Below are 12,614 nucleotides of genomic sequence, written 5' to 3' on the forward strand. Positions count from 1 at the left end.
CAAAGACAAGGACTATGATTTATTCATTTCTGTACTCCCATCACCTACTACTGTGCTTCAATGCTGTAAGGATTTGTATTCATTCTCTACTGCTATGTAACAAATTATCATACATTTAGCAGTTTAAAACAATACATATTTATTGTCTTTCAGTTTCTGTAAACCAGAAGTCTAGGCTTGGTGTGGCTGGATTCTTGGATTAGAGTCTCACTGAGCTGAAATCAAGATGTTGGTCAAGGCTGCAGTTCTCATCTGTCGTTGTGGATCCTCTTCTAAGCTTACTGATTATTGGCAGAATTCATTTCCTTGAAGCTATAGGACTGATGTCCCCATCTTCCTGCTAGTTTTTGGCCAAGAATTACTCAGTTCCCAGAGGCTACCCAGTTTCTTGCCATGTGGTTCCACTAGGCAATTCACATGATGCTTGCTTTCTTCCAGGCTTGCTAGAGCACATCTCTCTACTTTCCTCTTTATAACTAACCAGAGAGAATTCTCTGCTTTTAAACGGCTCACCCAGTTACGTCAGGCCCAGCCAGGATAATTTCCCTTTTGCCATATAATGTAACATAATCACAGCAGTGATATTTCCACCCACACTCAAAGGGACTGGGAATTATCCAAGAGTGGGGATCACTGGGGTCATCCTAGAATTCTGCCCACCCCAGGGTTCAATATTTATGTCAAATAAATGTTCCAGAAATTTGTAAATGATAAACACTGCTATTCAATTGCTAAGATTTTGTTCTTTTCCTTTTCTTTTTCTTTTCTTTTTTTTTGTTTTTAAGAGACACAGTCTCACTATGTTGCTCAGGCTGGACTCAAACTTCTGGGCTCTTCTGCCTCAGCCTCTCAAGTAGCTGGGACTATAGGCATGTACCACTGTACTCAGCTTAAAAGGCTTTTTAAGTTGCTTCCAGATTTGTGTTGGATCCAAAATGGTTGGGGATGCTGTATGTGAGATAACAGGAGCCCCCTGCAATGAGCCCAGAGAGTACTGGAAATCTGGGGCTGTGGGACCTGGCCTGCCAACTGACTGGCTGTGTGACCTTGGGTTACGTCCCTGATATTCTCTGAATTTCAGATTTCCCCTCATATACAAAATGGGAGAGTGGGACTAGACAATGTCTAAGGTCAGCTAGCTCTAATATTCTATACTAAGACTGAATCATCCTGATTAAATTAAAATCTAGTGACTCACAATATCCAAATTCATTCAAATAGTTTAAAAAATAATTTCATTATACATGGAATTGCAGTGGTAAGATTTTAAGAGGAAAGGCAGTTTTGTTTTCAAATGAATCCATTTCTACACTGGCTTAATCTGACTAAATATAAATAAGGGTATGCAAATACATTTCTAACACTTTACATAGAATGGCAAAGAGTATTTTATCTTTAGATGACATATTTAGGAGTGATTTTTTTCCAAGATATTAAAATCTGATTTTAAAAAACCTACTGTCTTAAAATAAGTTGAATTAACTCAATTGATGGTAACTGAATAACTATGAAAGGCAGTCCTCAAATACTACAAATCAATTCAATGACCGTGGAGAGAATGTTGAGATTTTTATATACATTTTAGGGGTTTAAGTTTTTCTTTTGTTTTTCTCAAATGATGCCTCTTTGGCTAGGATAATTCTCTTCTACTCAACAAAAATGAACTCTAATTTTAAACAGGTATTATTAAATCCCACTGAATAGGCTTCATGCAGATGTATTCCTTAAAACATCCCTTTATTGACCATGCACAGTTATTAACAATTCACATTTCACTTTATCTACTGAGTGGAAGAGCATTTATTCTTTCATTAAAAAGTTAAGCCCTCTGGGGCAGCAGCAAGAATGCAGAACCTTCTTCCTATAAACGGCACTGCCCAGTGAATGTGAAGTGCCTCTCTATTAATACAAAAAGGATAAATAAGACAAATGGACTTCTCCCTCCCTCCATCATCTCCCTCCTTGCTAATATGCTCTTATTTTATAAAATGCCATTAAGGAAACAGTTCCCACACTGATACTTCCATCAACCAAAAGGGGAATGTCAACATTTATTTGGCACCACTGAATTCAGAACATCCTTAGGGCTCTGTACAAGTGACAAAATGAGTATCAGGCCATGGTCATTTCTTTAGGAAGATGCTTTATGGGAAGAGAGGGTGGAAAATCATGAGGGCATTAGTCAGCCTCCAGTACTTTGCTGCTCAAGTTTCCGGAGCTGTTTTTCAAGTTTTGAGGTGTTTACTCGATGCATCATCAGAAACTGGCCATTCAAGTGGAAGACAGGAATGTCAAATTTATACCTTTCATACCAGACAGAGTTTTCTGGAAGTGTGATGTTCACCTCCTGAAAAATGAACTGAAACAGAGACAGACTAAAGCTCTGTATTTTAGACCATGGGGTGATGTAACAACTGCAGTGATAAACTGATCCCCAGACCATTTCTAATGCCGTTTTCCTTATAGTTGTTTGTTTGTTTTAGGTCCACAGTGATCTAATGTCCCTGACTTCCAAAACTTGACTGGTTTCATTATATTCTCTACTTCCTGATCTTGCTGCTTTTCTGTTACCCTTGTTACATTCAGCATCAGGACAGTACTCAGTTCCAATGAAATAAAACATGTCCCAGTTGGGAAGCTGACTGAGAATCAGGACAGAAATGTTTTGGTTATAGGAACTGGAAAGGTGTGATGGTGTGTTACATGAAAACACATCAGTGCAAAATGCAAAACAAGATAAAAGGAATGGGGCAAAAGTTTAAAGAAAACACGAATACTGCACCTGCTAGTTAACTTTGACTCATTAAGAGCCAGAGTAAGAAAACCAGTACTGCTCAGAGGAAAACACTTAGGTGTAATGAGTTTTATGGTAATAAGCACTAAACTCTCTCTCTGAAGAATAGAAGGAAAATTTAAATGAAAAATCATTTAATCTCTTTTCCTAAAGGAAGGATCCAGGCAGATACTTTATACCACATCTAATATGCATTCCATATATATAAAAGCCACACTGTATTATATTACCCTGTTTTTATAAGGCTTGAGTACTTCCTTGGCTTCATCACAAAGGGGGCATGAGTCCTACAGGAAGAAAAAAAAAACCAAGCGATTAAACCCAAAGAATGGCATTTGCCCTTACAAAAACAAAACAAAACAAAAAACCCATAAGAGGCAGATTATACTTATTTTAAAGAATAGTTTTCTACCACATTAGTTACACTGTTTTTCCAAAGTAAAACACTACCATAGAATCTTATAAATAACTAATATTTCACAGGCTCTCTGCATTTTTTTGGTTTTGTTCTGATTTTTCTCCATAAATCAAGCCATCTATCTATGTGTATGTATAATACGTACACATAGATGTTTCTCTTTTTCACTGATCTAAGGACTTTGTCCTTCCTAGGTCAGGTGCACCCTTGTGGCCTCATACAGTTGGCCTGGCTGACACCACGAGGATGGCTTAAAGTCTGTTCTGACTGAAAAGCACTGAGCCTTGCCAGCCTGTTTTTCCTAATCAGTCCACAGGAAGAAACCCATTAGGATGGAGTTAGATAGTAATTGCCTCATCTTTAAAAAGTAAAACAAATCTCTATTCACTTCAGATGATTATTGCACCGCCTGTTTTCTCATTACAAGTGTCAACAATAGGTTTCCTGGACAAATTCTCCACCTGAAGAGCAAACAACTTTTAGTGTTCATTGTTTGCACTCATAAACCATCTAGCGGAGAAGTCTGTTGAGAATACTATGGATCATCGGCAGATTTTATTATTTTATTTTATTTTTTTCCCACTTTCTCCTATTTTTTTATTATACTTTTATTATATATATTATATATATTATACTTTTTTATTATACTTTAAGTTCTAGGGTACATGTGTACAACGTGCAGTTTTGTTACATATGTATACATGTGCCATGTTGGTTTGCTGCACCCATCAACTCATCATTTACATTAGGTATTTCTCCTAATGCTATCCGTCCCTGCTCCCCGCACCCCATGACTGGCCCCGGTGTGTGATGTTCCACGCCCTGTGTCCAAGTGTTCTCATTGTTCAATTCCCACCTATGAGTGAGAACATGCCGTGTTTGGTTTTCTGTCCATGCCACAGTTTGCTCCAAATGATGGTTTCCAGCTTCATCCATGTCCCTACAAAGGACATGAATTCATCCTTTTTTATGGCTGAATAGTATTCCATGGTGTATATGTGCCATATTTTCTTAATCCAGTCTATCATTGATGGACATTTGGGTTGGTTCCAAGTCTTTGCTATTGTGAACAGTGTCACAATAAACATACCTGTGCATGTGTCTTTATAGTAGCATGATTTATAATCCTTTGATTTATAATTGGCTTATCATGTTATTATTAGCATTAGCAATACTTAGATTATGGGTAGTTTGTAATGTTTTAAGATAATCATCCTAAAATTTTCAGAGAAGGTTTCAAAAAGTCAACACAGGATCTTAAAAGCAAAAAAACCCAAGAACATGCTAAATTACAGAAGTACCACATGTGCTAAAATTTTGCCTTTATATTAAGAACTTTAGAAGAATCTAGATTGGGTTTTTTGTTTTGTTTTGTTTTTTAGACCTGGGGTCCACAGAAGTCTATGCAAATTATACCTGAAAATATGTGTATATATTTTTATATATACACAGTAATAGGATCACTGGGTCAAATGGTATTTCTAGTTCTAGATCCTTGAGGAATCGCCACACTGTTTTCCACAATGGTTGAACTAGTTTACACTCCCACCAACAGCGTAAAAGCGTTCCTGTTTCTCCATATCCTCTCCAGCACCTGTCATTTCCTGCCTTTTTAATGATCGCCATTCTAACTGGTGTGAGATGGTATCTCATTGTGGTTTTGATTTGCATTTCTCTGATGGCCAGTGATGACGAGCATGTTTTCATGTGTCTGTTGGCTGCATAAATGTCTTCTTTTGAAAAGTGTCTGTTCATATCCTTTGCCCACTTTTTGATGGGGTTGTTTGATTTTTTCTTGTAAATTTGTTTAAGTTCTTTGTAGATTCTGGATATTAGCCCTTTGTCAGATGGGTAGATTGCAAAAATTTTCTCCCATTCAGTAGGTTGCCTGTTCACTCTGATGGTAGTTTCTTTTGCTGTGCAGAAGCTCTTTAGTTTAATTAGATCCAGTTTGCCTATTTTGGCTTTTGTTGCCATTGCTTTTGGTGTTTTAGTCATGAAGTCCTTGCCCATGCCTATGTCCTGAATGGTATTGCTTAGGTTTTCTTCTAGGGTTTTTATGGTTTTAAGTCTAACATTTAAGTCTTTAATCCATCTTGAATTAATTTTTGTGTAAGGTGTAAGGAAGGGATCCAGTTTCAGCTTTCTACATATGGCTAGCCAGTTTTCCCAGCACCATTTATTAAATAGGAAATCCTTTCCCCATTGCTTGTTTTTGTCAGGTTTGTCAAAGATCAGATGGTTGTAGATGTGTGGTGTTATTTCTGAGGGCTCTGTTCTGTTCCATTTGTCTATATCTCTGTTTTAGTACCAGTACCATGCTGTTTTGGTTACTGTAGGCTTGGAAGAAGAATCAATATCATGAAAATGGCCATACTGCCCAAGGTAATTTATAGATTCAGTGCCATCCCCATCAAGCTACCAATGACTTGCTTCACAGAATTGGAAAAACTATGTTAAAGTTCATATGGAACCAAAAAAGAGCCCACATTGCCAAGACAATCCTAAGCAAAAAAGAACAAAACTGGAGACATCACGCTACCTGACTTCAAACTATATTACAAGGCTACGTCGGCAGATTTTAAAGGCTTCTCAGCCCTTGACTGAACAGGGACCTGCTATAGGTTCTCTTGGATGAGCTCAAAACAGATCCCAAATTACTTATGCTTATACAAAACCTTCTTTTTAACACGACAGGAAGAGATAAGCTATTATGTAAAAGAGAGGCTTTTCCTCCAGCTTAACTCACAGCCTGTTTTGAAATAAGAATCAGACCATTAAAGGATCTTTCTGGCCCTAATTTCCTAGAACAGAGAATTGGCTTATCATGTTATTATTAGCATTAGCAATACATAGATTATGGATAGTTTGTAATGTTTTAAGATAATCATCCTAAAATTTTCAGAGAAAGTTTCAAAAAGTCAACACAGGATCTTAAAAGCAAAAAAACCCAAGAACATGCTAAATTACAGAAGTACCACATGTGCTAAAATTTTGCTTTTATATTAAGAACTTTAGAAGAATCTAGATTGGGTTTTTTGTTTTGCTTTGTTTTTTAGACCTGGGGTCCACAGAAGTCTATGCAAATTATACCTGAAAATATGTGTATATATTTTTATGAGGAAAGGCTCATCAAATTTTAAAAGGATAAAGAACCAAAAAAAGATACCAGTGGAATGGACCATTCAAATATCCTTCTCTAGGATTTTCCATGGCACTTGTTATTTACTCTGTCCCTAAACCATAGTGGACATTTGTTGGGTTGGCTGTCCACCACCCACTTCCCTTTCTTGTAGCAAGTGTGCTATAATATTGCTTCACAGGAACTACTCTCAGCATGTGGCTGACTCCATCCCAGAACAATAAAGGTGAGAAACCTGACTTAGGCTCAGGCAATCAGTACATCCTATCCCTCAAGAATGGGCCAATCAGAGCCAGTGGGTAGCCATAAGGCTTTTGCTGGAGTTTCTGTAGATGTCTGAGATGTGAGATCTGAGGCTTGGGATGGCTGCAGTCATCCATGATGTATTAGTCTGTTTTCATGCGGCTGATAAATAAATACCCAAGACTGGGCAATTTACGAAAGAAAGAGGTTTATTGGACTTACAGTTCCACATGGCTGGGGAGGCCTCATAATGATGGCGGAAGGCAAGGAGGAGCAAGTCACATCTTACATGGATGGCAGCAGGCAAAGAGAGAGCTTGTGCTGAGAAACTCCCATTTTCAAAACCATCAGATCTTGTGAGACCCATTCACTATCACAAGAACAGCAAAGGAAAGACTCGCCCCCATAATTCAGTCATCTCCAACCAGGTGTCTCCCACAACATGTGGGAATTATGGGAGCTATAAGGTGAGATTTGGGTGGGGACACAGAGCCAAACCATATCACATGAGAAGAACTAGAGGGGGATTTAACTATGAGGATGCAAAGCTGAAGAGATTGTTAACATGTTTAGTTCCTAAATCAAGCTGTTCCTGAAACCAGACCAACACCAAAATCTTTTTGTTTAACTCACTCTGGGAAGTACTTTCTATTTTTCATAACTGATGGCAATCTGATGTTGTACTTTTAAGCATTTAATTCACTGGATTATAAGCTGCCAGAGGTGGGAGTGCCATCTTCTTGTGTGCCTAATGGTACAGAATAAGCATTAAGTATAAATATTAAGCTGAATGGAAAATTGGTGTGGTTTTTTCATTTTGTTTTTAACAAATGTTTTTGGGTATATAAGCTGCTGCCCAAACTGAAGAACAGTGCAGAACTGTTAGGCTGAGTGAGCAACACCAGCCTTAAGGGATTATTTAACTTCTGTGGTTTGCACATGGGTTTCCCATCGCAGACTCTCAGATGATGAAATATTTTTGGTTCCATAATTTCCAACAGTGCAATATATACTTACAGATATAAAAAGTAGTTTAGATTAAATATTTTCATCAATAAATTCATTTTTAAAACTCATTAAACTTTGTTATTAAATAACTGTCATATATATCCAAATTGCTAAAATGCCCGAAATCTCAAAAACCTATTAAAAAGAGATCTTTTTTGTTTGAATTGCAGTATTATTCATCAAAGTTACTTCTATTAACCTGCACTTTATTTCTTTTTTGTTAAATCACACAAAGTGATGTTTATTAGCAAAAAAAAGAAATCAGTAATGTCTGTATTATAATTTCAGGGAGATAAAGCTGTTAAATATTTTAAAACTAGCTTTATGGCTTACAACTAGTGTTAGGGATAAGAAAACAAGTACAATCAGTCCTCATTATTTATGGATTCCATATTTATGAATTTGCCTAATTGCTAAAACTTCTTTGCAACCCCCAAATCAATACTTGAAGCGCTTTTCCAGGTATTCACAGACATGCACGTGCATAGAGTGGTGAGAGATTTCAGTTACCCAAAGCACTCATTCTAAGCTGAGGTCAAACAAGCTGATGCTCTGCCTTCTTGTTTTAGCTCTCATACTGTAAATGTAAGCTAGTTTCCTTTTCATGGTCTGCATAGTGCCAGGATTTTTGCATTTTTGTGCTTTTTATTGGTGATTTCACTGTTTAAATAAGCCCCCAGGCATAGTGCTGAAGTGCTGACTAGTGTTCTTAAGCACGAGAAGACTGTGATGTGTCTTATGGAGAAAATACATGTGTTTGATAAGCTTCATTTAGGCATGAGTTATACACAGGTGCTATTGGCTGTGAGTTTAGTGTTAATGAATCAACAATATATACATACTAAATAAGGTATCTTTATTAAAAAAAATTTTTTTTCAACTTTTATTTTAGGTTCGGGGGTATATGTGCAGGTTTGTCACATGGGTAAATTGCATGCCACTGGGGTTTGGTGTACAAATGATTTCATCACCCAGGTAGTAAGCATACACCTGATAGGCAGTTTTTCGATCCTCACCCTCCACCCTCAAGTAGGCCCTGGTGTCTATCATTCCCCTCTTTGTGTGCATGTGTACTCAATGTTTAGCTCCCACTTATAAGTGAGAACATGCAGTATTTGATTTTCTGTTCCTGTGTTAATTTGCTCAGGATAATGGCCTCTAACTGCATCCATGTTGCTGCAAAGACATGATTTCATCTATTTTATGGCCGCATAGTATTCCATGGTGCAAATGTAAAAATAAAGTATCTTTAAACAGAATCACACATAAAATAAGGTTCTGTATTTGGTAGGCTGATGAAAATATTATGACCAGAGACTCATAGGAACCTAACTGTGTATTTCCCCTAGGAGCAATATTCACTAATTGAGTGTTCAAGGTGACTTTATAGAACATAATTACCACAAATAAAAATAATTGATTGTATTTCTAAATGATACATTTTTAAATACCATATTATAACCTATACTTCATTTTTTTCAATGTAGGGGCCAGATGACCATTAAATACATCAATTTACCCTTTGCTAATGGGAGATAATAAGGTATCTGGGTAGAAAACTGAGTTGCTGCTGTTGTGCTAATAGAAAAATTGAAGAGCAGGCCTGAAGAAAGTTTATTCCATTGCCTTTCCTTTCAACTTTGTCCCCTTTTCTTAAGTGTACAACTTTCTTCACCCAACAATTTTACTTCTTCACTTTGTACCTTTGTAAATAAGGTCAGCACAGGCAGAGTTGTCTTAGAGGCAGAGCAATTTCTCAAGAAGAGTCCAAAGGAGGATCTGGCAAGTTGCATGCTATTTCCTTGAAACCAGAGCATCTCAATTCTGCCAAAAGAAAAATAAAGCAGTAAACTTATATGCCCTAGACTTTGTTCCTTACAATATGAACAGTAATTTGCAAGCTTATGATGGAATTTGCGGGCTTCAGAATTGTTTCTTCAAGTCCAGGAGTGTTGGAAAGACCTAGAAATTTGGCAAGTCTCTCTGATGCCTCAACATTCATTGTATTCCAAACAAAAGAGAATTTAGAATAGAAAAAAATCCCTTGTTATGAATTACCTGTGTGCCTAATCACTTGGTTTCTGTAAGTAAACTGCATAGGTTTGTTAATTTGAATATAAAATTTCATCTGCAGATTTTGCCAGCATCTTGATGATCCCCTAAAATGTGGAGGTTTCCTGAGATGGCTTTTATTCTCATGGATAGCTTATTATACTGGCAAGCATTCAACAACACCTAGCCACTACCATGGTAAAGAAAACAATGAGGGCCAGGTGCCATGGTTCATACCTGTAATCCCGGCACTTTGGGAGGCCAAAATGGGCAGATGACTTGAGCCCAGGAGTTCAAGACCAGCCTGGGCAACATGGCAAAACCCCATCTCTACTGAAAATACAAAAAATTAGCTGGGTGTGGTGGTATACACCTGTAGTCCCAGCTACTCAGGAGGCTGAGGTGGGACAATCACCTGAGCCTGGGAAGTTGGGGCTGCAGTGAGCCATGATCGCACCACTGCACTCCAGTCTGGGCGATGGACATGAGATCTTATCTCAAAAAAAAAAAAGAAAAAGAAAAAGAAACAATGGGTAAGCAGCATAAGTCCCCAGGTAAAGGTTCAGACTATCCCTTATGAGACCTACGCTTCTCCACTGTGAGACATAAGAAAACACAAAGCTGGCCGGGTGTGGTGGCTCACACCTGTAATCCCAGCACTTTGGGAGGCCGAGGCATCACCTGAGGTCGGGAGTTTGAGACCAGCCTGACCAACATGGAGAAACCCTGTCTCTACTAAAAATACAAATTAGCTGGGCATGGTGGCAGGAGCCTGTAATCCCAGCTACTCAGGAGGCTGACACAGGAGGATTGCTTGAACCTGGGAGGTGGAGGTTGCAGTGAGCCGAGATTGCACCACTGTACTCCAGCCTGGGCAACAAGAGCAAAACTTATCTCAAAAAAAACAAAAACAAGAACAAAAACCACAAAGCTTACTTACAGGAACTATAGGAGAGAATCAGGCTGAATTACCTTGTCAGAAAAAAAAATCTACTCAACTCCTTAAGAAGTGTTTCAAAAGGAGATTATCAAAACTTTTGGAAACCTCATACACAAATGTACTTGTGTTTCTACTGGACGTATTCCAGTAAGAACAGCTTGGTGAGCGCAGCATCTCAAACACTAGGCTTTGAAGCTTCCTCATCCTGCTACTTTGCTCAACATAAGACATAAGTCCTCTGTGATGCTACAATCATTCTGTTTATTCCTAGTTTTTCTACTGAGTCTCCAGCTTTCTCCTTAAAACTGTAAATATTATAATTTCACTTTAAAAACACATGTGCACTTATCAGTATTTCCAGGATGAACTAATTCCTGAGATCATCATTTTTAAACTTTGCTTTACTGTATCTCTGCTACTTCATCTATCACTTTCCCCTCCCTTGCCTTGGCAAGTTGCAACTGCAAAGTTTCTCTTTCTGTTCCTTGTATACCCAATATCATTTCTTCCTCGTTTTGCACTTGCTTTACTTCTGCATGAAAAGCTCTGAAGTAGCTTCTCCTCACTTGGCCTGGGCCTCATGTAATCTCCTTGGAGGTCTTAGTGACTAACTTACCAATGTTAGTCAGCCCAACACTCCCCACCCTCACATCTTGCTGTAGTTTTCTTTTGCCCTTTACTATCTAAAATTATTTATGTCCCCTCCACTACAATGCAAGTTCTATAAGAATAGGTACTTGTTCAACCCTGTATCTCCAAGTACCCACAATTAACCTGGCACATAATAGGCACTCAAATATTTATTTGGATGTTAAAAGTATTGAAGTGAGCTTTTCTCACCTCCTTTAATCTCACCTCTACCCCTGATTAGATACTCAGTATGTACAGCAGTCACTATTTGGGCCTCTTCTATATAATAACTAAAGATCAGTGCTCCTCAGGGTACCCACAAAATTTGGGTTGGGGTACTGCAGCTGGTTCTAACTCCTTCACCACCACCTCAAATCGTGCCCTCCTCTGCTTCACAGAGCATTACTATATTAATTAAATGCTAATCTTCACTGGAGACCAGGCTCCTCAGTGTGAGATTAGCCTTGAACTCATTTCAAACAGAATGATACAACTTTAGAGAAAACCACCAACCCATATCATGCTAGAATAAAGACCACAGAACAAAAAGACTGGATACTGATCCATGAAAACAATGATTATTCCCTTATTCTTCAGCCCTTACTCTTCCACTTCTACTTGGATCTCTCTGCCAACTAAATGATCCTGATAAATGCATAAAAAAGGAATATGATGAGAATTTTGCAGGGATCTGCTATCCAGTTGTTCCAAGGTAAAAAGTAGATCTAAACAATTTCATAACATTCTGTGCTACTCTCAACGAAGTGTTAATCACTGGTATATACATATTTTCATAGATTCAGCAGAATGAACAATTTTCCAATAGGTAAATGTAGTTAGAGACATACCTTCTAAACACAGCTTTGTCTACACAGGCTATAAAAATGGGGAGGAGGTACAGAATTGTTAGCCATGTTTACTCTAGGTAGAAACTTATACATCATGGGATTTGGAAAGTCTCTATGCTAATGGTGACATACCCTTCTAAGAGAAAGAAAATTAAAAATTAGCTTTATTAAAGGCAGAAGAATTAACTTGATTAAAGAAAAATTAGTTTTATTAAAGGTCCCTGGAAATGAGAAGGATTAGGCTTAGGCCATCTGTGGTGGTGATCTGACTACGACCAGGGCGGTGAACTGCAGCTACATGCTTTTGGTGAAGGGATTTAAGATTTATTGATGCCTGGTTGATAAGAAAAGGAAAACATTGCTTTTACCTGGCTGAGTTGAGACTGAAGTATTAAGGCTTTTTTAAAAACTTCAAATTCACAACGGAAATCTGCTTCAGTTTTTCCAACATGACAAAACACAGCATGTGGTCTTGGTTGCACCCAAGACAAATAAAACCTGTCATAGTAAGCAGAGTTGCTATTCATTCCAGATTTGCT

The 12,614-nt window shown here is 37.9% G+C and overlaps 1 protein-coding gene across 3 annotated transcripts; it reads right to left on the reverse strand.

Moving 5' to 3' along the window:
• Window positions 1-1,718: 1,718 nt before the first annotated feature.
• Window positions 1,719-9,423, reverse strand: C4H5orf63 (chromosome 4 C5orf63 homolog). 3 transcript variants are annotated; one of them, XM_054555888.1, is made up of 4 exons: window positions 9,309-9,423; window positions 3,025-3,081; window positions 2,304-2,359; window positions 1,730-1,899 (listed from the first exon to the last, which is right to left on the reverse strand). In XM_054555888.1, exons 1-4 carry the CDS (start codon window positions 9,420-9,422, stop codon window positions 1,812-1,814), a joined length of 315 nt encoding a protein of 104 aa, XP_054411863.1. In that variant the 5' UTR covers window position 9,423; the 3' UTR covers window positions 1,730-1,811. The 3 variants fall into 3 exon arrangements, with proteins under 3 accessions (XP_054411862.1, XP_002815882.1, XP_054411863.1); XM_054555887.2 differs by having other exon boundaries at window positions 1,719-2,347; XM_002815836.4 differs by having other exon boundaries at window positions 1,719-2,359.
• Between the last annotated feature and the right edge of the window lie 3,191 nt (window positions 9,424-12,614).

This window comes from Pongo abelii, chromosome 4 (genome assembly GCF_028885655.2).
Source record: "Pongo abelii isolate AG06213 chromosome 4, NHGRI_mPonAbe1-v2.0_pri, whole genome shotgun sequence".
NCBI classification, from domain to species: Eukaryota; Metazoa; Chordata; class Mammalia; order Primates; family Hominidae; genus Pongo; species Pongo abelii.

Excerpts from the sequence above, each read along its gene's own strand:
- C4H5orf63 (XM_002815836.4), bottom strand. The coding sequence starts at position 9,422 with ATGCTCTGGTTTCAAGGAAATAGCATGCAACTTGCCAGATCCTCCTTT. Across the intron at positions 3,082-9,308 it reads TGCTGACCTTATTTACAAAG|GACTCATGCCCCCTTTGTGA; the intron begins GTACAAAGTGAA and ends TTCTTCCTGTAG. Across the intron at positions 2,360-3,024 it reads TCAAGCCTTATAAAAACAGG|TTCATTTTTCAGGAGGTGAA; the intron begins GTAATATAATAC and ends TCTCTGTTTCAG.